Genomic DNA, 26,512 nt, shown 5'->3' with positions numbered 1-26,512 from the left:
ATTATCATAGAATATTGAATATAGTTCTCTGTGATATACAGTAGGACCTTATTATTTATTAGATGTAAGTTTCTTGGTTGGGATCTGGGTATATAGGTGTTCATTCTGTGAAAATTCAACAAGCTATATATTTATGTTTATATGTTTTTTTGTGTGTGTGTTCTACTTCAGTACAGTTTGCATTGAAATAATAAGTATTGTTCATTGAATGGCATCAATGTAAAAATATTTTAAAATTTTATTTTGGAAAAAAATGAATATACCAAAATATTAACAGTCATGGGAATATGATGGTTTCCACCTCTCTTTTTTTTCCTTTCCCTGTTTTTGGTATTTTATAACTTCTAAAAATGTAAAAAGTGAAAATAAAATGTTTTCAGGGACTTCACATTTAGTTGCTTTTAAATTGTAAAGTTCTTACAGCTCTTACTCAGATATTTGAGCAGATTATAAGAGTAATTTCTCTGTTTATTTTATAGGCAGATTTTGACAACAAACCAGTAAATGGCCCCAAGTCAGAATCCATGGAATACAGTAGTTGTGGTCATGAGGAAGAACAAAGATTGGAATTAAATTCATGTCCCTTAGAAAATGTAACTAAAAATGAAGAAAGTATGACAGGTATTGAAGTGGAAAAGTGGACACAAAACAATAAATCACACTTAAATGATCATGTTAAAGGAGAATTTAATACAATTAAAACAGAAGCTGAAAATTTGAAAAGCTCTGAAGATGACAGGAAAAAAATCCTACTTACTGACCTCCTTGAACCTCAAAAATTGTTTGCACAAACTGTAAGAAACGGCATTAAAAATGTACACTATTTGCCAACTGAAACAAATTTGTCTTTTAAAAAAATCAACATTGAAGAACTTGGCAAGGCATTTGAAAACAATCCTTATAAATTCCTGAAAGACACTGCAAACCATAACAATGCCATGAGCGCCATTGCTACTAGTGCGAGCTGTGATCATCTCAAGGGGAGAAGTAATGTTTTGGTCATTCAGAAGCCTGGCTTTAACTGTAAGTCTTTTCCAGATCCTGCAAACTGCAACTTAAATAGTCATACTAGTATACACAATGAAAGTGATCAACCAAAATCCCTAGAAATTATAACAAATAGAGAACTAAAAGAAGGATCAACGCTTCAACCAAGTCTTCTATCCCTAATGAAAGATAGGAGATTAACACTAGAACAAGTAGTGGCCATAGAAGCTCTTACACAACTTTCAGAAGCCCCATCAGAAAATTCCTCACCATCGAAGTCAGAGAAGGATGAAGAAACAGAACAGAGAACAGCTAGTTTGCTTAATAGCTGTAAAGCTATCCTGTATTCTGTAAGAAAAGACCTCCAAGACCCAAATTTACAAGGGGGGCCGCAAAGCCTTCATCACTGTCCATCTCTGGAAAAGCAAAGTTCATGCAACACATTGGTGTTCAATGGACAAAATATTTCTAAGTCACACAACAGCTCACCTAGTGACCAAGCATCCACAAAGGCACAGGAGTATTCAACAGTCACAAATTCAGTATCTGTTTTTATACCAAATTCAAATTCATCTAAAACTGATACCAATAAAAATGTTGCTCAAGGTAGAATTGCTCTTGACAGTTCCAAAAATTTGCATCAGTTGACAACAACAACTAATAAATCGGAGTATTGTAACCAGTCACTGGACAGCAGCATCAAGTTGGACTCAAAGGATGATCCCTCATGTCAAGATACAGTTCATAGTAAGATAGAAGAAGATGTTGCTGCACAGTTAACACAACTTGCATCAATAATTAAATTCAATTGTATAAAACCAGAGGACAAAAAAGTTGAAAGTACACCAACAAGCCTTGTTGCATATAATGTACAGCAAAACTATAGCCAGGAGAAGGGCACAATAGAGCATAAACCACCTTCCAGTGCACAAAATAATCAAGGACCTTCAGTAACAAAGCAAAAGAACACAATCCAGAAAAAGACAAAATCTACCCCATCAAGAGATCGACGGAAAAAGAAGCCTGTGATCATAAGTTGTCAAGAAAATGACCAGAAAAAACAGGAACAGTTGGCATATGAATATAGTAAGTTACATGACATTTGGATAGCATCTAAATTTCAAAGATTTGGTCAATTTGGTCCACATGACTTTCCTATTCTATTGGGAAAAATCCCTCCCCTAACCAAAGTATGGAAACCACTGACTCAAAGGAGCTCAGCATTAGAACACAAAAAATTATTTCCTCCACTCACTCAAATAAAATTTGAGCGATATTATCCTGAATTAGCACAGGAAAAGATGAAGGTTGAACCCTTGGATTCTCTCCCCATAATCCAGTTAAAAACAGAATCCAACGGACAGGCGTTTACAGAAAATGGATATGCTCAGGTACAGCCAACAGTGAATGTCAATCAGAAAGCTCATCCTTTACTCCAGCCATCCTCTCCAACTAACCAGTGTGCTAATGTGATGGCTGGCAATGACCAAACACAGTTCCAACAGGATGTTAAAGACCAAGTCACACATCAGAGGCTGCCAACATTGCCTGGTATCTCTCATGAGACCCCTTTACCGGACCCAGCACAAATTCTCAGGAACCTAAATGTAGTATGTTCAGGTGGAATTACAGTGGTTTCTACCAAAAGTGAAGAGGACGTCTGTTCATCTAGTGTTGGAGCATCAGAATTTTCCCCAATAGACAGTGCACAGAAAAGTTTTAATGATTATGCGATGAACTTCTTTACTAATCCTACGAAAACCCTGGTGTCCACAACAAAAGATTCTGAATTGCCTACCTGCAACTGTCTTGGTAAGTGAGTTTCTTCATTTTCTTGCATTAATGGCCTCAAGTTGTGACTGAATCAAGTTTGTTTTACCTTTTATATATGACATTTTTGCCCCATTCATATTCTAGCTAGGATGAACTAAATAATTCTATACCCATTTTTCTGTGGGACCTTTATTGATGCTGCTCAGATAAATGGGAAATCCAACTGGTAATTTGGAAACTTTCTTAAGTGGAAAATTTGATTTCTCTCAAGCTAGATGTCTCTCAAGTTGTTTACTGTGCATATCATAAGAATGAAGTCCCGTAATACGTTATCACAGTTTATTCTTCCTATATTCAAAAGAATTTCAACCTTTAAGCCTTTTGTTTAAAAATATATATTTTTAAATTGTGCAGTATAACATGCATACAGAGAACATAAAATATGTGTACAACTTAACAAATAACTATAAAAAAAAGTATCTGTGTAATTGCTAACCCAATCAAGAAGCAGATGGTTCATTAGTATATTCCAGAATGGGTGGGTGGTTAAAGGATTGATTGAAAGGATAAAGTAAGTATATCATTCTGATATTTTTGTAACCACAATAGAAAAAATAGCGAAGTGTAGCAATGACTTTTACTTCTTGATTTTTCAAAGTGCATTTGATATTCTGAAATGAATCCTTCCATTTCTCTGCTCATCATTCAACACTCAGTTTTGACAGCCTACCACATACCAGGCACCAAAGATAGGCTCCTCTGAGAATGAAGAGCCTCCAGGGAGGAGGGTCTGACAATCTGGAAGGGGTGGCAATGCTGTCTGAGTGGGGTCGATTTGGCAGAATGAGAGATTCTTGGACCAAGGACAGAAGATTGTAATAATGATAATGGCTCCTATTCCAGATCTTTTACTGCAAGTCTGATAACTGTCCTACACCCTTGACTTCTTATATTCACAACAACCCACCAAAGGGAATGCTTATTATCCCCATTTTACAAGTGAGGACACTGAGTCAGAGAAGTTCACAGCTAGTAAATGATTCAACTGGAATTCAAAGACAGGCAGTCCCAGCTCCAGCGGCTGTATTTGTAACTTCCATCCTCTGTTGCTTCAAAAATCTGAAGTGAAAAAGAGACTATTTCTCTGAATATCATTAAAAATGGAAAAAAGTTCTTTAATTTAAAATGCCAGTAAGATTTATATACCTGAGCTCATCTAATTTGACTGCATACATAAATTTCAATAGGATGATTGTCTAGTTTCAAGACCCTTTCCTTATACATACTACCTTATCACAGTGTCAGAGTCAAGACAGCCAGGCATTCAAAGTTCATTCAGGGGCTTCCCTGGTGGCGCAGTGGTTGAGAATCTGCCTGCCAATGCAGTGGACACGGGTTCGAGCCCTGGTCTGGGAAGATCCCACATGCCGCGGAGCGGCTGGGCCCGTGAGCCACAATTGCTGAGCCTGCGCGTCTGGAGCCTGTGCTCCGCAACAAGAGAGGCCGCGATAGTGAGAGGCCCGCGCACCGCGATGAAGAGTGGCCCCCGCTTGCCGCAACTAGAGAAAGCCCTCGCACAGAAACGAAGACCCAACACAGCCAAAATAAATAAATTAATTAATTAATTAAAAAAAAAAGTTCATTCAGTATCTGCAGTGGACCTGGAACTGTTGAATACACTTGTCAGTTACATGTTTTCCTTTAATCGTTACATTTGAGGTTATTGTGCTCATTGTGTAGAAATCGGAACTTAAAAAGAGAAACAAAAAAGTAACTTCAGAAATCATCCCAAGTGAGAGTAAAGGATCCCCATCATATCTGAGGGTAAAGGATTTCTGTGAAAGTGTTATTATGTTCTAGCAAAATTAGAGTAATTAACCTTTAGATCAAGGTTCCTCAAATTTAGCACTATTGGCATTTTAGGTGGGATAATTCTTGGTTGTAGGGGGACCACCTTATCTATTGTAGACTGTTTAGTGGCATCCCTGGCCTCTACTCACTAGTGATACACACACACACACACACGGGTGTGCGTTTGCAGTTGTCACAACCCGAAATATTGCCAAATGTCCCCTTTGGCAAAAATACCCCTGATTAAAAACCACTGCTCTAGATTACCAATAAGTTAAAAATTATTCACCGTATCTTGCTTAAGTAGCCACAGAAATAATCCTATGGTATATTTGATGTCCAATTAAAATGGTAAGTAGTGATCTTTTGGTGTAGGTAGACATGCATTTCCCAGTGATTCTAGTTAGACGTGAATCTCAGAGGCCAAGTTTTAAAATACCATTTTCTAAGAACTCTGTAATTTACACAAAAATTCAAATGGTACAGAAATAATGGTGCAAATGTCTTTTTCTAGAGAAAAACGGCTGTTATATTTTTTCTATATAAATTAACATTATTAGTGATTTTAATTTTGTTTCCAGTTTTACAAAATTTAAGCCTTTTAAAACATACTATTTAACTCTTACCTCATTGAAAGATGTTAAGAGTTTCTCTTTTTTAATGTTATGTACAATTGTAACAAGGAATATTCTTGTATACATGTATATTATAAATACATAATTGTGCCCATGTGTAATAGAATAAAATCTTAGCAGTGCAATTGTCGGGCTCAATTTTAATAGGATTCTGAGGCCAAGCTTTTAAGATGTATTGCTCTTGGGTAGCTTAATTTTGTACCTCAATTTTTATAGAATTTTTTTAAAGCAGGAGATCTGAGAATAAATATGAACCACAACTTAAAATATGTTTTTCCTCCTCTGATTCTTAGAGAAAGAGTGGATTAATTAGGAGCAGAAAGAAAGGGATAAGTTAAATTCCAGGGCCTATTGTCCTAGACTTTAATTACTAAAGCTTACCAAAATCTTGTCAAGATTCATTGTTCTGAATTGAAAAAAAAAAAAAAATAGCTCTTCCTTGCCCCTATGCAATTCTGTAAAGTTTTGGGTCTAATAATCTTATTCCTTCCACAGATCGAGTTATACAAAAAGACAAAGGCCCATATTATACACACCTTGGGGCAGGACCAAGTGTTGCTGCTGTCAGGGAAATCATGGAGAATAGGTGAGGAAATATGCTTCCCTGTTAAAATCATTCATTATTGGGGATCTGACTCAATGCAGAGAAATCATCTCTGGGAACAAACTTGAGGTGAATGGAAAACTTTCAGGAGCATGAGTTTGATGTTTCTTAGGGCCCAGGAAAAGCATAGAGTCCTGGTGTCCCTGCTGAGTCACTCACACGAGCCATTGGGCACTCAATAAGACCTTCACAAAGCAAGGCTATCTTTGTTAAATGCAGACATACTTATTTTTTATATTATTGTATAATGGTAGAAATAGTTAAAATTACCTCTGTCAACACTGCATTCACATTCCTTTTGCTTGTCTTGGAGCCAGGCCATTTTTTAAATGAGTGATCCTTAAGGACAAGTAAACAGAACTGGATAACAAATAAAAATATCTGCCACACGAAAGTAAATTTTTAACAAAGTTATAATTATGAGGAGTGTTTGAATTTTGTACTTCTGTAAATCTATATCTTATGCACATGAAGATGTTAAAAGTGTATTGCAATTACTTTCCCTTCACTGTGTTTCATACTCAGGTATGGTCAAAAAGGAAACGCAATAAGGATAGAAATAGTAGTGTACACGGGGAAAGAAGGAAAAAGCTCTAATGGGTGTCCAGTTGCTAAGTGGGTAAGTATTTTGCGTTTATACATTTTTCAAAATGGATATATTCCACATATAAACTAAATCAATTTTTTTCCATGAAGATGTGGACTAGAAAAATACCCACCCCCATTATTCCCAGGGAAAAAAGGCAGCTATTTTGTCTTAGCCTGGGCTTTTTATATTAACGAACAAAAGGGTATGGCCATTCTCAGTTGGTATCTTGTGATATAGGGTCATTAGTCTTAGAGTTTTTTGTTACTTTTAGAGAGCATTCAGTGCATTTATAATTAGACAGCATAAATAAATGGTACTAAATTATATATATTGTTTCCTATATCTTATTTTTTTTTGCACATTCTTTTTCATATTCTTTTTCATTATGGTTTATCGTAGGATATTGAATACTGTTCTCTGTGCTAGACAGTAGGACCTTGTTGTTTATCCATTCTAGATATAAAAGCTTACATCTGCTCACCCCAACCTCCCGCTCCATCCCTCCCCCAGCCCCCTCCCCCTTGGCGACCACCAGTCTGTTCTCTATGTCCCTGATTTTGTTTCTGTTTCATAGATAGGTTCATTTGTGTCACATTTTAGATTTCACATATAACTGATATCATATGGTATTTGTCTTTCTCTTTCTGACTTACTTCACTTAGTACGATAATCTCCAGTTGCATGTATATCTAACTTTTATCAGTTATTTTGAAATTCTTTCTAATTCATTGTCTCATAGGGCCACCTAAATGAAGATCATACAATATTGAAAACAAAACCAAACTTCTTACAACATATTTCCAAAATTGTTTCTATGACTACTTTGAGTTTTCTAAATTTGCGGAGCTATAAGAAGTAAGAACTGGATTTAGCGTCTTTAGGAAGTTCTCAACTGAGAAACAGTATCATATCAGGAGGATGTTCACATCCACAAGGATATTGACCAGTTTATTTGGAATTCTTGACCAAAGAATCATTTGAGATGCTGTCCTGTCATTTGTCAATAATGATGATGACTATAATAATGATAATAAAATAATAACAACTACCTCTCATTAAATATCAGGAACCATATTAAGAACCTGACATACATTGCCTCATAAATCCCTATAGAGGGACTCATGATTTTGGAAAAGGGAAAAGTCATTGTTTTTATGCCCAGTTCAGAAGAATAAAAAACATTAAATGCAAAATGGAGATAGGGTTGGAACCACGCTATTCCTAAAGCGAGACAATTACCAAATCCTTATGTGTTCCAGCAGACTATATGTCTTGGTTATTTATTTATTTATTTTTGGCTGCGCCACACGGCATGTGGGATCTTACTTCCCCAACCAGGGATTGAACCCATACCCCCTGCAGTGGAAGAGCGGAGTCTTAACCACTGGACCGCCAGGGAAGTCTCTCTGGTAGGGTTTTGATTAGAATTGTATCAAATCAATTTGGGAGAATCCTAACCATTGGACTGCCAGGGAATTCCCTGTCTTGGTTACTTTTCAGCCTTTGGAGGGTGACAGCAGTGATGAGAGCAAGAGCTGGGCACTGAACACTAAATATGTTAGAGTACTTTCAGTTTCTTCAATCTGTTTGGAGTGCATAGTCTTGTCAAAATATAAATGAACATATCAAGGAATTCTCCATATGTATAACACTACCCAGATAGTGATATAAATCTTTCTAGCACCCCAGAAGCCTCCTTTTGGCCCCTCCCAGTTGGTAACTCCATGCAAAGATAACCACTATATAACCACTTCATTACTATACAGGTCTTTTTCATGATTTCTATGCAACTAGAGTCATATAGAATGTACTCTTTTGTGTCTGTCTCCTTTCCCTCAACATTTATAGAACATGGGTTTAATGGCTGGAGCTCCAACAGCCGACTGGAACCATGAATTGACTTGATAATAGAAGATATGTACTAGGATGGGGAGAAGAAAGACAGGAGCCCAAGTCCCTGATGATACCAGTAGAAGCGCTGTACCAACCTTAGGCTTCTTAAACCTGGATTTCTGTAACATGAGAGAATTTTTTTTCACTTCTAAAACCTGTTACTAGGCAGTCTTCTGTTACATTAAATAGAATCGAATCCCAAATAAGATACCTGCCTTCAATTTGCTCAATTTCCACAAAACATTCACCCACACAAGTCAGTCCCCACATGTAAGAGTTTTGGTGAAGATATATCTAAACAGTAGTCAGAGTGATCTTTATTTTTATATTTTATTCACTCTTGAGAAAGTTAAGATGGTCGATCCAAAACATTTTAAAGTAGGAAATAATACAAAAGGGCCGTTTTTTCTATTGGGTTATTAGGCTTCTATTGATTTTTATAGAAGATCCTTTAGAAAATTGACTGTGATAAGTAGCAAATATATTTTCTCTTTGTCTTGTTTTTTTGGCCGTGCTGCACAGCATGTGGAATCTTAGCTCCCAGACCTGGGATTGAACCCACACCCCTTGCAGTGGAAGGGTGGAGTCTTAACCACTGGACCACCAAGGAAGTCCTTGTTTGTCATATTTTTTAACATACAGATTTTTTTAAATGAAATGAAATTTAAAAAAAATTTTTTTTAAATTTTTGGCTGCGTTGGGTCTTCGTTGCTGCACGCAGGCTTTCTCTAGTTGTGGTGAGCAGGAGCTACCCTTTGTTGCGGTGTGCAGGCTTCTCACTATGGTGGCTTCTCTTGTTGCGGAGCACGGGCTCTAGGTGCGCGGGCTTCAGTAGTTGTGGTACCTCTGTCTCAGTAGTTGTGGCTCATAGGCTCAGTAGTTGTGGCACCTCTGTCTCAGTAGTTGTGGCTCACAGGCTCAGTAGTTGTGGCACATGGGCTTATTCGCTTTACGGCATGTGGGATCTTCCCAGACCAGGGCTTGAACCCATGTCCTCTGCATTGGTAGGCGGATTCTTAACCACTGTGCCACCAGGGAAGTCCCCAATGAGATGAAATGTTAAGTTAAATTTTTAATGGAAAACTTTGCTTTTATGGCTTCAGTGTATCTTAATTAGAAAAATCTTTACCACTTCTACCTTATAAATCTCGAATTTTCTTTTTATAATATTTTAATGATTTCATTTTTTCTACACTTAACTGTTTTATTCATCTTGTGTGTAGAATGTTAGTCACAACTTAAGTTTTTTCAACTGGCTACCCAGCTATCCAATACCACTTAATTGTCTTTCTTCTCCCTACTGATTTGTATTTGTTTATATTAGTAGATTTTCTGTTCTGTCACATCATGTTATGTATCAACATCAAATTACTCTAATTATTTGGGTTTAAAAATATGTTTTAATATCTGATAGAGCTAATTCTTCAGAAATTTCCTGAATATTCTTGCCTTGTTTTTTTTTCTGTATGAGTTTATGATCGCCTTGTCTATTTGCAAGAAATACCTTGTCGATTTTGGGGGGTTTTTTTGTTTAAGATTTATTTTATTTTATTTTATTTTTTTTATTTCAAGTTTTTATTATTATATTTTTATGATCTGTGATCTTTTTTTTTAAAATTTTATTTATTTATTTATTTATTTATTTATTTATTTATTTTTGGCTGTGCTGGGTCTTCGGTTTGTGCGAGGGCTTTCTCTAGTTGCGGCAAGTGGGGGCCACTCTTCATCGCGGTGCGGGGACCGCTCTTCATCGCGGTGCGCGGGCCTTTCACTATCGCGGCCCCTCCCGTTGCGGGGCACAGGCTCCAGACGCGCAGGCTCAGCAGCTGTGGCTCACGGGCCCAGCTGCTCCGTGGCATGTGGGATCTTCCCAGACCAGGGCTCGAACCCGTGTCTCCTGCATTAGCAGGCAGATTCTCAACCACTGCGCCACCAGGGAAGCCCTAAGATTTATTTTATTATTTATTTTATTTATTTTTGGCTGCGTCAGGTCTTAGTTGCGGCTCGCGGGATCTTGGTTGAGGCATGCGGAATCTTTCTTTTGTTGTGGTGCGTGGGATCTTTCGCCGCAGCGTGCAGGCTTAGTTGTGGCATGCAGGTTATCTCTCTCTAGTTGTGGCATGCAGGCTCCAGGGCACGCGGGCTTAGTTTCCCCGAGCCATGTGGGATCTTAGTTCCCTGACCAGGGATCGAACCCACGTCCCCTCCATTGTAAGGCAGATTCTTTTTTTTTTTTTTTTTTTTTTTAATTTATTTATGGCTGTGTTGGGTCTTCGTTTCTGTGCGAGGGCTTTCTCTAGTTGTGGCAAGTGGGGACCACTCCTCATCACGGTGCGCAGGCCTCTCACTATCGCGGCCTCTCTTGTTGCGGAGCACAGGCTCCAGACGCGCAGGCTCAGTAATTGTGGCTCACGGGCCTAGTTGCTCTGCGGCATGTGGAATCTTCCCAGACCAGGGCTCGAACCCGTGTCCCGCGCATTGGCAGGCAGATTCTCAACCACTGCGCCACCAGGGAAGCCCTGTAAGGCAGATTCTTTACCACTGGACCACCAGGGAGGTCCCTCGATTTTGGTATTTTTATTGGAATCATATTACAGAGAGAATTTGGAGAATTTACATTTTTGATGTTTAGTCTTCCTATCCTAAATGCTATACCTTTCCATTTGTTGATGCCTTCTTTTGTCCTTCAGGAGTGTTCTAAAGTTTTGTTCCCATAGAGTTTACATGCTTCTTGTTTTCCAGTTTATTTCTCTTATGTATTTCAGATGTACAATCATAATCTGTAATGACAAATTTATATTCTCCTTTCCAAATTTAAACTAGTAATTTCTTTTTTTCATTTAATACAGTTAGTCTAACATACTAACTCCAGGTTTATATTGCTTTAAATATGGTCTCATCTTTTTCCTCTCTTTAGTGGGAACCTTCCAGGGTTTTCTTCTTATGAATGGGTCATAAGGGAAGACCTCACTGGGGAGAGAACTTTTAAGCTGAGGACTACTGAGTGACAAAAAGGAGCTGAGCATGCAAAGAATACCCCCAAGAATGCAAGGAAGAACATTCCTAGGCAGAGAAAACAGCAAGTACAAAGGTCAGGGAAGAGAGTACATTCTTTAATAATCTAAGAGGAGTCTAGTGAAGTTGAGGAGGTAGAGAATGGAAATCGGAGAAGGTAAAAAGGTAGGCAGAAGCCAGAGCATGAATGGTTTTGTAGGCCATAGTGAATTTTAGTCCATGAACAACATGAAGCCTTTGAAGTATTTTAATTAGGGATGTGTTCTCTATCTGGTTTATGTTTTATAAAGAGCATTCTAAGTAATTACTTGATAAGTTCAGTATTATTTCTCTGTTGCTGCTTTACAAATTACCCAAGTTTAGTAGCTTTGAACAAAACACATTTATTATCTAATCACTATCGTGAGTCAGTAATCTGTGGGTAATTTAGGAGGGTGCTTCCAGAAGAGGTCTTTATCATCTCAAACGTGACTGGGGAGGAGGGTGCTTTAGGATCCACTTCCCATGTCATTTGCAGGAGGCTTTAGTTCCTTGATAGCTGTTCACTAGAGGACTCACTTTCTTATCACAGGATTTCTTAAGTGTTTTCTCATGTCATAGCAGCTTGTTTTCCCCCAGAGTGAGTCAGTCAAAATATAATAAGGAAGAAACCACAATGTCTTTTATGACATTAACCTTGGAAGTTGCTACATTACTGAGCCTTATTTAGTGTAGGAGGGGACTATGCAGGGGCATAAATACCAGGTGGTGGTGATGATTGGGGGCATCTTGGAGACTGGCTATTACAAAGTTCAATATCTCTTCTTCACTAAAAATATCAACATGTTAAGGATACTACATTGACATTGTAAAATATAGCTATCTTAGCCCTATCCGATATATTTAATATATAATACATCTAATCTAATCTATCTTCCTTAGTCCTATCATCTCTAAAGGGGAAAAACTTTAATTTGTGAATCTTTATTCACAAAATAATGCTCTTAAGCATCAACATTGTTCGTTACGGAATATATCAAAAACAAAGTTTGTAAAATATAAAGGTAGAGTTGACCTATGATTATAAATTGAACACTCATCAAGCAACTACCCAGGTGAAAAATACAATTTTTCTAGGTTCCCAGAGGCCCCGAGAACCCCTCCATCCTAACTTTTGTGGTAATAATTTTCCTGCTTCCCCCCGCCCCCCTTATGTATTTCTTAACGGTATGGTTACTGTTCTTTTGTGTTTTCCCCCACATACGACCTTGCATATTTGCTGAAATAAGTGGTAGGGATTGGTTCCCAATATTTGGCACTGATAGTTTACATAGGTTTGTTAATCTGTATCTGTTAGATATTTCTGAATATTTTACTTATTTGCCTTTAAGTAGCAAAGGGTGAAAATATGCTTATGGCAGTTGGCTTCCTCTTGAGTAAGTGACCCAAAAGAGCAAGGTGACTGGGTTAAGTGGTAGAATTTTGGATGATTCTTCCCGCCGTTCAAACCTTCTCTAGCATAATAATAATTACACTGATAGAATTTTGATATATATCAATACTTCTATTTTTTTTATGAAGACAAATATGAAATCTGCAGCTTAAAGATTTTGGCAGCAACTTTCTGTTAAAGTCCTATTAATGGCTTAAGTCTTCTTAAGGGTTGCTAGGTATGTAAAAGATATATAGCATTTTCCATGAAGCAGCTATAGCAAAATTATTTTCTTACTTTACCTTTTGCAATTTTTCTTTCAGAATCTGGCTCTTTTCACAAATACAAAAACAATTCAGAGACAAGACTGAAATAAAGCATAATTGCTAAGAACTTATGCAAATTTTGATATCTACTAATGACAATGCAAAAGAATCATCTTTTTTTTAAATTAATTTATTTATTTTTGGTTGCGTTGGTTCTTCGTTGCTGCACACGGGCTTTCTTTAGTTGCGTTGACCTGGGGCTACTCTTCGTTGGGTGCGCGGGCTTCTCATTGCAGTGGCTTCTCTTGTTGTGGAGCATGGGCTCTAGGCACACAGCCTTCAGTAGTTGTGGCACACGAGCTTAGTTGCTCTGCGGCATGTGGGATCTTCCCGGACCAGGGCTCGAACCCCTGTCCCCTGCATTGGCAGGCAGATTCTTAATCACTGTGCCACCAGGGAAGCCCCATCTTTTTATATGTTTGTTTGTTTGTTTATTTATTTATTTATGCAGGATCTTTAGTTGCGGCATTTGGGATCTAGTTCCTTGACCATGGATCGAACCCAGGCCCGCTGCATTGGGAGTGCGGAGTGTTAGCCACTGGACCCCCAGGGAAGTCCGGCAAAAGAATAATCTTGATAACAAAACCAAGAATTAATTCTGTGTATCTGTGAAAAAAATAGCCTCATAAATGATTATATATGTTAGAAAAATCGTAATGTTAATCAAAGTTTATTTTTTGCAAAATTTCCAAGTTATGTTGCTTGTGTCTGGAGCAATGCCCAGCACATATTCAGGACTCAATAAATTTTTGTTGAGTAAATGAATATGGAGCTTAAATAAGACTGTTATTGAATATTTTCAATTGGAATTGATATCGTGAAATAGTATTGCTCTGGTATACATTATTAGCTCTTTCCCTCAGGAAAGAGGGAGACATGGGCCATTTTAAGTATTAGAACTAATAGTCTGCTAAAGTTGTCCAACCCAAATTTGAGCTCTTGAGGTTAAATAAAAAATAGAGTGAAATGGTTAGGTTTCCCTATAGTCTACATTGTTTTTAGGACTTTGTTATTTTGAATGACACTAGCACAATCAAGTCTTATATGGAGGGACTTCCCTGGTGGTGCAGTGGTTTAAGAATTCGCCTGCCAAGGCAGGGGACACGGGTTCGATCTCTGGTCTGGGAAGATCCCACATGCCGCGGAGCAACTAAGGCCGTGCGCCACAACTACTGAGCCTGCACTCTAGAGCTTGTGAGCCACAACTACTGAGCCCGTGTGCCACAACTACTGAAGCCCGTGCACCTAGAGCCCATGCTCCGCAACAAGAGAAGCCACAATGAGAAGCCTGCGTGCAGCAATGAAGACACAACGCAGCCAAAAATAAATAAATTTATTTAAAAAAAAAAAAAAAAGCTGAGCTCTCCATTTAAAAAAGAAAAAAGCGTCTTATATGGATACTTAATGCAGGAATGAAGAAAAAGGAGAGAGAGGAAATGAAGGTCAATCATTTTAAACTAAGGAATCTAATAAACCTTCAACTGGTAGATTGTATTGCTCCAAACTTACTTTTCATCTTGCATAGTTTACATTTTTCATCTTGCATAGTTTACATTTGTCCTGTATTTGATATTAAACATTAACGTAAATCAAGCATCTTGTGATTTTATGTACATTTTCTCATATGTGTGTGCAGACTTATGTGTAGAAATAGTGGTTGAATTCTATCCTACTTTTTAAAAATTAATTAATTTATTTATTTTTGGCTGCATTGGGTCTTCGTTGCTGTGCATGGGCTTTTCTCTAGTTGCGGTGAGTGGGGGTTACCCTTTTTTTTTTTTATAAATTTATTTATTTATTTTTGGCTGTGTTGGGTCTTCGTTTCCGTGCAAGGGCTTTCTCCAGTTGCGGCGAGCGGGGGCCACTCTTCATCGCGGTGCGCGGGCCTCTCACTGTCGCGGCCTCTCCCGTTGCAGAGCACAGGCTCCAGACGCGCAGGCTCAGTAGTTGTGGCTCACGGGCCTAGTTGCTCCGTGGCATGTGGGATCCTCCCAGACCAGCGCTCGAACCCGTGTCCCCTGCATTGGCAAGCAGATTCTTAACCACTGCGCCACCAAGGAAGCCCGGGGTTACTCTTTGTTGTGGTGTGTGGGCTTCTTATTGCGGTGGCTTCTCTTGTTGCGGAGCATGGGCTTTAGGCGCGCAGGCTTCAGTAGTTGTGGCGCACGGGCTTTGTTGCTCCGCGGCATGTGGGAACTTCCTGGACCAGGGATCGAATCTGTGTTGCCTGCATTGGCAGGCGGATTCTTAACCGCTGTGCCACCAGGGAAGTCCCTCTATCTTACTTTTATCATGCTGCCCTTGCCTCCTTTTCTTGAAGGGAGGTGTTAGGGTTAGGTCACACACAGAAAGCCTAACAACAAATTATAACTGGGTAGCACAGCTTTCTAAGCCAGTTTCACAATGTTTTGCCTTTGTTCTTAACACTTTTAATCTTGGAAATGTTTCTTTGCCAGGTGGTCATTAACACTCCTCCTTAATTGTTAGCCTTTGACAGACATTTGTGACTCTTCTCTGCCGTCACTTTGGATCTGGTCAGGGAGTGGTTACCTTGTTATTCAGTAGATCTTGGTGGAAAGGGTGATGTAATTTCTTGGATACAGTAGGCTCTATTAACTCCCTATACTACCCACCCCCATCCCCCCCACCCCGCCCCAACTGAGCCTTTGAGATGATGACTGGAGTTGGGAGAAGAATTCAAATAGCAAGCTTCCCCAGATGGTTCAAGTGCTGAGTAATTCACACCAGGCCCCCAGTTCACGGGTTCCCCTATGTAAGATTGTTTATTAGTCAATAGAGCAGGTGTGGCAATGCGTATGTACAAGTGAATGTTTTATTGCCTATTTAGGTGTGATGTGACCAGAGTTTTTGGGGTGAGGTGTAAACCAAGCTGAAGTACCTAAAAGTTTTAAAACCATCTAACCTGGATTTATACATTTATATAATCTTCAAAGACTTCCCTTTTTTTATTCCTTTGTTCCAAGTTTCTGCCTAGTATCTGCCTTGGTTGTCTTCACCCTATACCATGGTACTGCTTATTTCTGTGCCCAAATCAGGCACCTCTTTGTGTATTACAATGTCAACATAATAAAGGGGTAGTTGGTGTCCTGGGCTACTTGTTTGCTGTCTGCAAAATCTTGCTAATGTGAAAAAGCCATTTTATACTTCAATGATCAAAATTAGGCAAAAGCTGAGAGGTTGATGCTATCAGTTGATGTTAAACTGACTTACATTTTTCACTGTCCTTGCTTTTCTTTTGTTATAAAACATTTTTCTTCACTTAATCCTACTGTCCACTAATGTACCATTAGAACTATTTTTATGTGAGCTTGCTTGCTTATAGAGTTCTTTTTTTTTTTTTTGGCTGCATGTGGGCTTTCTCTAGTTGTGGTGAGTGGGCTTCTCATTGCGGTGGCTTCTCTTGTTGTGGAGCACAGGCTCTAGGCGCATGGGCTTCAGTAGTTGTGGCTTTCAGGCTCTAGAGCGCAGGCTTAGTAGTTGTGGCGCATGGGCTTAGTTGCTCCGCGGCATGTGGGATCTTCCTGGATCAGGGCTTGAACTTGTGTCCCCTGCATTGGCAGGCAGATTCTTAACCTCTGCGCCACCAGGGAAGTCCCATAGAGTTCATTTTTTTTTTTTTTTTTTTTTTTTTTTTTTTTTTAAGGATTTTCTTATTTATTTATTTATTTATTTATTTATTTTTGGCTGTGTTGGGTCTTCGGTTCGTGCGAGGGCTTTCTCCAGTTGCGGCAAGCGGGGGCCACTCTTCATCGCGGTGCGGGGACCGCTCTTCATCGCGGTGCGCGGGCCTTTCTCTATCGCGGCCCCTCCCGTCGCGGGGCACAGGCTCCAGACGCGCAGGCTCAGCAATTGTGGCTCACGGGCCCAGCTGCTCCGTGGCATGTGGGATCTTCCCAGACCAGGGCTCGAACCCGTGTCCCCTGCATTAGCAGGCAGATTCTCAACCACTGCGCCACCAGGGAAGCCCTAGAGTTCATTTTTTAAGGAAACTTTTTATTGAACTGTAATATACACAAAGAAAGTACACAAGTCACAAGTGTGTAGCACATTGAAGTTTTACAAAGTCAAACCATCCAGATCAAGAAATAAATTATATCACCACCACCCCAGAACACCCCACATGTGCCTAATCATCACCACCACCACCCCCAAAGGTTGAAGTTCATTAGCTATGATATATAGGCGGATTTAAATGGATGATTTTGGTTTTATGGGGTGGGGTGGCCACCATCATTTTGTTTTGAAAATTTAACCCTAATTTTCTCTCACATGGGTTATGGATAAGCTCAAAAGTGATCTCTCTTTGGTAATATACCCGACACTTGACATAAACGTTGCTCCTAGCTGTGATTCTAGCCGAGTCCTTCTGTGGAGCCCAGATTTTTATTGGAGCTGATGTAGGACCCTAGTCACTGCTGCATCTTTAGAGCTAAGATTGTATTACAACGATTATTTTATTTGCTCTTTTTTTTAAGTAACATAGTTCTGTAATGTTTATACAATTATTAAATTTAAATTTTAAACTAAAATTAAATTCAGTGTTAATTTGAAGTATCCAATCAGAAAATTAAAGTTCCATATGAAATTAAAATTAAATTTTAAAAGTCTATTATTTTCAAAATTTAAAACACATCTTAGTTTTACCCTCTGAGATGATAATTAGCAATTTTGGGTATACCCAAACTAAGAGCTAGGGTGTTAAAAATTGCAATTAAAAATTATGGACAAATGCTGAAGCACGTTAAGCAGAAGAGTGACAGTCAGTAAAACTTCTGGTAAAAACTTTTTATTCTACAACTTCCTAAATTTGAAGAAAGTTTGATTAAATGAACATAGGATTGTTTTCGAGCACAGGCTACTCAAGAGTTTTTGATTCTCTTTGCATACTGAAATAGAATATATAGCTCAATTCTTCATGGGTTGTTTGAATGCAGTATTAGAAATTACAAAAAAGCCTTCAAAGAAATTGCTTAATGTAAAAAAAGGCTGAAAAAGGATGGATTCTTCCCAAATTCTTAATTTATAACTTAGTAAAGAATAAATATTTTTCTTGTTGTTAAAAACGTTTTTACTATAAAAAAATTAATCTACTGGTGAAATTTATTTTGTCATTGTTTACCTAGTAAGTAAAAAGTCAATATCTCGGGACTTCCCTGGTGGCGCAGTGGTTAAGAATCCGCCTGCCAATGCAGGGGACATGGGTTCGAGCCCTGGTCCAGGAAGATCCCACATGCCATGGAGCAACTAAGCCTGTGTACTGCAACTACTGAGCCCACACGCCACGAGTCCGTGCTCCACAACAAAGGAAGCCACGACAACGAGAGGCCCACACACCGCGACAGAGTAGCCCCTGCTCACTGCAACTAGAGAAAGCCCACAAGCAGCAACGAAAACCCAACGCAGCCAAAAAAAAAAAAAAAATTCCCCTTCATTTTCCACGTGTCCTTTTTTTTCCCCCTTAAATATTTATTTATTTATCTGCTTGCACCCAGTCTTAGTTGTGGCAGGCGGGCTCCTTAGTGCAGCATGCATGTGGAATCTAGTTCCCTGACTAGGGATCGAACCCCGGTCCCCTGCATTGGGAGCTCGGAGTCTTAACCACCGCACCACCAGGGAAGTTCCATGTGTGTGTCCATTTTTGTTGACATTGTTCATTGGCCCATTAGGTTAGACCATTGCTGGGCTGGTACTGCATTTTTTGCTATAGTTTTGTAGAAAAGTTTTAAATTTAGAAGGACATTTCCCTCTCAGTTGTTTAAAAAATCTTTTTCATGACTTAATGTTCATTTAATCTTTCATATGAATTTCAGAAACAAGCTAAATATATCTTAGAATGGGGAGTAGATAGTGGCTAGAATTAAAATCTTTTAATGTCTAACCTTCCAGCTAGGAACAGCTTAATTAAGATTTATTTACATGCATTTCCCTTAAGATAATCCTTACAGCTATGCTTAATTTGAGCTGTAAACCAGACTTCTATTTGGTTATTGCTGGTATATATTAAAGTTGTTGAGTCCTCAACAGTTATAAGGAGCCACCTGTTTTACTCTCTTTAAAAATCCAGTAGAGTTTTCTTTGATTCTCTTGAATTTTCTAGAAAGAATTTTCTGTAAAAAAAAATTGTCTTCCAATTATAATACCACTTGTTTCTTTTAATTTTTTTTATCACATTGTCTATTTGATCTAAATTCTCACCTTTAATCCTAGTTTTCAGAAGTAATAGTTTGATTAGCCTTTGTATGTTCAAATATCTGCAGGTACCAGCAAATGTAGTAGTAATTCTGATCCAACAAACAAAATGCTGTGTTTCCAAAATAACAATTACAAAGTCTATATACCAGTAAGGGAAATTAGTGACTACAGTGGAAGGTAATTAAATGTCAATGTACCATTAATTGACATTATGAATATTTTTTTGTTTTGTACAAAGCAAGAATTATATATCTAATGTTCTCTGGATTTTGGAGGCAGGGGAATTAAAAAGCTACTTTACTTTTTCTGTTACCTATATAAATATACTATGGCTAGAAGCTGAGTTTGCCTGCTATAGTGGAAACTGCTCTTGGTCTTTGAGACCCTTCTTTCTATGCCCTAAGAATATAAAAATATTGTTACAGTGTAGGAGGGTTCCTTTTTTCTACACCGTCTCCATCATTTATTATTTGTAGACTTTTTAATGATGGCCATTCTGACTGGTGTGAAGTGGTACCTCATTGTAGTCTTGATTTGCGTTTCTTTAATAATTTGCAAGGTTGAGCATCTTTTCATGTGCCTGTTGGCCATCTGTGTTCTATTTTGGAGAAATGTCTTTAGCTCTTCTGCCCATTTTGTGATTGGCGTGTTTGGGTTTTTTTGTTGTTGTTATTGAGCTGTTTGTACATTTTGGAGATTAATCCCTTGTCGGTCACATCGTTTGCAAATACCTTCCATTCCGTATATTGTCTTTTCATCTTATTTATGGTTTCCTTTGCTGTGCAAAAGCTTATAAGTTTGATTAGGCTCTTTAGAAACTTACTGTTCATTATCAGCTACTTTTCAAAATTGAGAGCATACGGTCTTCATTTCCTTCTCCAAATTAGTTTGCACCAGTATTTTTTCCTTGATAGTTGCTTTTGATGTTAATTTCTCTAGAAATTATAGGAGGATTTGATTAGACACAGCTTTAATAGCTACCCAGAACTCTTTTGCTCAAATAATTTTGATGATAATTTAGAGAAAATAGAAAATGCAGGATTTAAACTCAGGAGAGAAATAATGATAACAATACAATGGATTTTAAATACAAATTTTAATCAGAAAAGTTGTATTTAATACATTAATTAATGAGAATGGCTTTTTCTGTGGAAATCCTACTTCAGTTTTCTCTGTGATACAAAGTATTGAAATGTAGTGGTCACAGGGATAAATACTAAGTATGGGAATAAATTCTCAGAGCATACCAATCTCCAATCACTGGTCATTTCTATTTCAGCTGCTGTTTACATTCTCAGCATCATCTCTAAATGTATGAGTGTCCTATCTTAAGTTAACAGTAAAATATGTTAGAGTAGCCAGAACAATCTTGAGAAAGAAGAGCAAAGTTGGAAGGCTCAAACTTCCATATGGCCAGGCAATTCCACTCCTAGGTATATACCCAAGAGAAATGAAAATGTGTCTATATAAAAACTTGTTACATGAATGTTGATAGCAGCATCAATCATAATAGCAAAAGTTGAAACAATCCAAATGGCAACCAATGAATGGATAAACATAAAGTTGAATATCTATGCTATGGAATATTATTTGGCAATAAAAAGGAATGAAGTACTGATAAATACTATAAACATGAATGAGCATTATGCTAAGTAAAAGAAGCCAGAAACAAAAGGTCACATGTTAGAGGATTCCATTTATATGAAATGTCCCAAATAAGCAAAACTTACAGAAATACAAAGTAGAGTAATGGTGGCCAAGAAAAGAGAGAAATTTGGCATGAGTGCTAATGGGGTTCTTTTCAGAGAATGAAAATGTTCTAAAATTATATATTGATGGTAATGGTTGGCCAACTCTGAATGTACTAATAACCATTGAATTGCATACTTTAAAAGGATGAATTTCGTGATATTTAAATTACGTTTCAATAAAGTGATATCAAAAGACAAGTGGATGGTGGGACTTTCCTGGTGGCGCAGTGGTTAAGACTCTGCACTCCCAATGCTGGGGTCCTGGGTTTGATCCCTGGTCGGGAACTAGATCCCACATGCGAGCCGAAACTAAGGAGCCCACCTGCCACAACTAAGAAGCTGGTGGGCCGCAACTAAGGAGCCTGCCTGCCACTAAGACCTGATGCAACCAAATAAATAAATACATATTAAAAAAAAAAAAAAAGACAAGTGGATGGTATTTACAAAAGCCATTTATTTAAAACATTCTTCATTCCAACATTATTCAATTTGGGTTATGATTTTAGCACAAGTCCTAAAAGAATGTGTGATGTTTCACAGATATAACAATTGCATAGCATGTAATATAAGAATATTAAAAAGTGACAGGACAGTAGTCATGATCATTACATTACTCAGATGTTTGGGTGCATCATTTACCATCTAAAGTGAGTGTCAGGCTTCCCTGGTGGCACAGTGGTTAAGAATCCGCCTGCCAATGCAGGGCCCTGGTCCAGGAAGATCCCACGTGCCGCAGAGCAACTAAGCCCGTTCATGCACTCTAGAGCCCATGAGCCACAACTACAGAGCCCGTGTGCCTAGAGCCCGTGCTCCAAAACAAAGAGGAGCCACTGCAATGAGAAGCCCACGCACCGCAACGAAGAGTAGCCCCAACTCGCCGCAAGTAGAGAAAGTAAGCGCTCAGCAATGAAGACCCAACGCAGCCAAAAATAAAATAAAATAAATAAATTTATAAAGTGAGTCTGTCATGAGGCCCCAGCTTCAATAGCTTGCCAATCAATACTTTGTTCCAGTTACAAAAAAATGTGGTTATCTCCAAAAGTTTTAAAATTTAGACTATTCGTATCACTTAAAATCTGTTTCTGAAATGAGAGTTTCCGTCTTATTAATAGTATCACTTGTTTTTGAAATTTTCATAAAATGCAACCACATTGGGTTTTTGTGGGTTTTAACCATTCGTTCAACAAATGTTTGATGAGAGCCTCCCATGAGCTGAGTTCTGTGCTCAGGAGCCAAGTAGGCAGTAATAAAGCAAAGAGACAAAATAGTGGGTAATATTTATTAGATCTGAGGTCTGTGCTACTATAGAAAGGTTAATAAAATTGCTACAATGTCCTGAGCCAGTAAATGACTAAGCAGTTTCTGTTTTTTGTTTTAAATTTAGGTTAAGGTACACTTTTAATTTTAGTGTGATATACATGCAGAAGACTTCAGAAATCCCTAAGGTCACAGAATTTTTCTGAAGTGTACACACTGGTGTAACCAGCAGTCAATATTACTTGCCCCTCAGAAGTACTCTTGCCCCCTCCCAGTCACTAGCTACTCCCTAAAGAGTAACCACTCTCCTGCCTTCTAACATTATTGATTAATCTTGCCTGATTTGAACTTTATGAAAATGCAGTCTTGTAATATGTATTCTTCTGCATATGTCTTCTGTCGTCTTCCTCACGGCATTATAATTGTGAGATTAAGCCATGTTGCTTGTAACTGTAGATCATTCTCATCTCATTGAGCCATTCTTCTGGTGATTAACATTTGGGTTTTTATCAGTTTTGGGTTGTCATCAATAGTGGTGTTATCTTTAGGAAATATAAGGATACATTTCTGTTTGTTATATACCTAGAAGTGGAATTGCTGAGGGGGCGGAATATGCATATGTGCAGCTTTGGTTGATACTATCACATAGTTTTCCAAAGTGGTTATCTTTTTTTTACATTCTCATATGAGTAATGTACCAGTGTTCCAGTTGCTCTACATTCTTATCAACACTTGACATTTCCTATCTTTTTCATTTTAGACAATCTCCTGGGTCTGTAGTGCTTTTTTTAAAAAAATTATTTATTTATTTATTTACTTATTTATGGCTGTGTTGGGTCTTCGTTTCTGTGCGAGGGCTTTCTCTAGTTGCGGCAAGTGAGGGCCACTCTTCATCGCGGTGCGCGGGCCTCTCACTATCGTGGCCTCTCTTGTTGCGGAGCAAAGGCTCCAGACGCGCAGGCTCAGCAATTGTGGCTCACGGGCCCAGCCGCTCCGCGGCATGTGGGATCTTCCCAGACCAGGGCTCAAACCCGTGTCCCCTGCATTGGCAGGCAGATTCTCAACCACTGTGCCACCAGGGAAGCCCTGTAGTGCTTTTTTAAAGAAGACTTTCCTCTCTTTTTTTGTGTGGTAAAATAACACATAATGTAAAATTTACCATCTTAACCATTTTTAAGTGTACAGTTCAGTAGTATTATGTATATTCACATTGTTGTGAAACAGATCTCCAGAACATTTTCATGTTGCAAATCTGAAACCCTATACTCCTTAAACAGCTCCCTATTTTTCTATGACCCTAGCCCCTAACACCATTCTACTTTATGTTTCTATGAATTTGAATATGATTTGTAAGTAAAATCATGAATGTTTGTCTTTTCATGACGGGCTTATTTCACTTTGAATTATGTCCTCAAGGTTCATCCATTTGCCACATGACAGGATTTCCTTACTTTTTAAGTCTGAATAATATTCCTTTGTGTGATTCAATGAACATGGGTTTGCAAATATTTGTTTCAGACCTTACTTTCAATTCTTTTGGATATATATTCAGAAGTGGGATTGCTTGGTCATATGGTAGTTCTATTTTTAATTTTTTGAGGAACTTCATACTGTTTTCCATGGCAGTTACACCATTTTATAACCCCACCCACATATGTAGTGCTTTTAAGTTTTTTTACTTTGCTAGATGACTAATAATGTTGAGCATATTTTCATATGCTGAACATCTGTTTGGATATTGTCTTGTGTTGAGCTTATTTAATTTTTTCAGCCAGTTTTCTACTTTGCTTTTATTACTCATTTGAGGAAGTTCTTTATATATTTTGGGTAAGAATAATTTGTCGATTATATATATTGCAGCTATGTCTCCCACTGTATTGATTGCCTTTATACTTAATCTTTTGTTAGTTAATGCTTTTGATAAACAGAAGTTCTTAATTTTAATATATTCCCATTTCTTAACTTTTTCCTTTAGGATTATTAAATTTGGTAATCTATTTTAAAATATTATACCTATTCCAGGTCTTGAAGGTGTTTTCTTCTAAAAACTTAATGATTATCTTTCATAGTTAGATCTACAACATAACTTGTCACTCGTGTGAAGTAGGCATCAAGATTCTTTTCTTTTTCCCATACGGATGTCTATCCAGTACCATTTATTGAAAGACTGCTTTTTTGCATTTCACTGCAGTGTCAACTTCGTTATACGTCAGGTGACCATATTTATATGGATCTCCTGCACTCTGTTTTGTTCCATTGATCTCCTTATCTGTCATTGCACTGATACTAGAGTATCTTAATTACTATAACTTTACAGTAGATCTTGATACCTGGTAAATCACTTTCTCTTTGTTCCTTGTCACTTCTTGGTCCTTTGCATTTCCATATAAACTTTGCAACAAGTTTGTCAATTCCACCCCCAAACAAAACTAATTCTGGTAGGGTTATATATATATACATATATATATATATATATATATATATATATATATATGTATGTATATATATATATACACATACATACACATACATGAATTTATTTATTTATTTATTTTTGGCTGTGTTGGGTCTTCGTTGCTGCGTGGGCTTTCTCTAGTTGCGGTGAGCGGGGGCTACTCTTTGATATGGTGCCCAGGCGTCTCATTGCGGTGGCTTCTCCTGTTGCGGAGCACAGGCTCTAGACGCGTGGGCTCAGTAGCTGTGGCACACGGGCTTAGTTGCTCTGTGGCATGTGGGATCTTCCCGGACCAGGGATCGATGCCGTATCCCCTGCATTGGCAGGTGGTTTCTTAACCACTGCGCCACCAGGGAAGTCCCTCTGGAAGGGTTTTGATTGGAATTGTATCAAATCTAGGAACCAATTCCGGGGAAATTGATGTCATTATAATAATTACTCTTTCATGAAAATGGTATCTCTCTTCATTTATTTAGGTCTTCTTTAATTTCTTTCAATAATATTTTTATAGTTTTCAAAGGTCTTATACAGGTTTAATACTTGTCTTACTCCTTTTAGACTGCTATGAGAAAATATCAGACTGGGTGGCTTATAAACAACAGAAATTTATATCTCACAGTTCTGGGGTTTGGAACTTGAAGATCAGGGTGCCAGCATGATTGGTGGTCCCTCCTCTCTTTGTGTCTTCACGTGGTAAAAGGGGCTGCATAGCTCTGTGGGGTCTCTTTTATAAGAACACTAATCCCACTCATGAGAGCTTCCCCCTCGTGACCTAATCACCTCCCCAAGGCCCCACCTATTAATACCATTGTTGGGATTTGGGATTTATTTTATGAATCGGGGGTGGACATAAATACCCATACCATAGCAATACTTAAGCAGCTTATTAAACCTATATCTGAATTTAAAGACTCATTATGTTTAATTTTCCTTTATTCACTGAAGGAAATATGGAAGATCTGGCAAAGGCACAAATACAATGAATACATAGCATTTTAGCATTTCCCACACAAAGACTGGATCACTATAACTTTGTTGGTTTGACAACATGAAGATTTATCTGGTGTAATTTTGTTTGATACAATATATCATTTTGCGTTTGAGCTTATTTGAAAGCAAATGTATTCTTATTTGGCTGTTAAAGGACATATAAATATAGAAAAAAATTTTAATATACGTAATTGTGTTTAGGGGGAAGGTCCTAAAGCCAACTCTACTCAAGGGATGCCTTGGTAGCAATGATTGTTAACCATCTGGAGTGACAGAAGAAAGTGATATTGGGTAACTAACATCTTAAGAAGTTTCATCTCAAGTTTTTGTAATATTATAGCAACAAAAATGGAATATTAATTATGCTATTGGGTGCTCCATTCTCGTCACAGGGGTGGGCAGTTTCATCATTTACTGATTATGTACTGATTAATGTGATCAGTCTCACTGTAAATTTGTGATATATGGAGGGACTTTTAAACATAGTTGGATGGTTTTACATGATGTCAATATTTTAATGTAATTAAAAAAATAAACACTAGGATAAACACTAGGACCACTGGGCAGTATTTTAAATACTTAGGAATCCTTTTTTAGCAAGTCATGGTTATGATGCAGTGTAAGATAAAAGGATAAATATTCAAAATGAATTGTTATAATTTGCATTCTCCATGTCAGGTAGACCACCTTAATCTTATGATAAGATAGGTATGATAAATCCCTGTGGTAGCATGGAAAAAATCACAGGAATTGCAGGAGTAT

The 26,512-nt window shown here is 38.0% G+C and overlaps 1 protein-coding gene across 6 annotated transcripts in view; it reads left to right on the top strand.

Annotated features, from left to right (window-relative positions):
- Nucleotides 1–26,512, top strand: part of TET1 (tet methylcytosine dioxygenase 1) — a 137,529-nt gene that overhangs the window by 85,457 nt on the left and 25,560 nt on the right. For all 6 annotated transcript variants that reach the window (XM_057531225.1, XM_057531222.1, XM_057531223.1 and 3 more), the window contains 3 exons: nt 480–2,799; nt 5,742–5,832; nt 6,376–6,469. In XM_057531225.1, the coding sequence (XP_057387208.1) occupies nt 480–2,799; nt 5,742–5,832; nt 6,376–6,469 (2,505 nt within the window). The remainder of the gene's footprint in view (nt 1–479; nt 2,800–5,741; nt 5,833–6,375; nt 6,470–26,512) is intronic.

This window comes from Balaenoptera acutorostrata, chromosome 16 (assembly GCF_949987535.1).
Source record: "Balaenoptera acutorostrata chromosome 16, mBalAcu1.1, whole genome shotgun sequence".
NCBI classification, from domain to species: Eukaryota; Metazoa; Chordata; class Mammalia; order Artiodactyla; family Balaenopteridae; genus Balaenoptera; species Balaenoptera acutorostrata.
The sequence above is the reverse complement of the archived record's forward strand: the minus strand, read 5'-3'. Positions and strand labels throughout refer to the sequence as shown.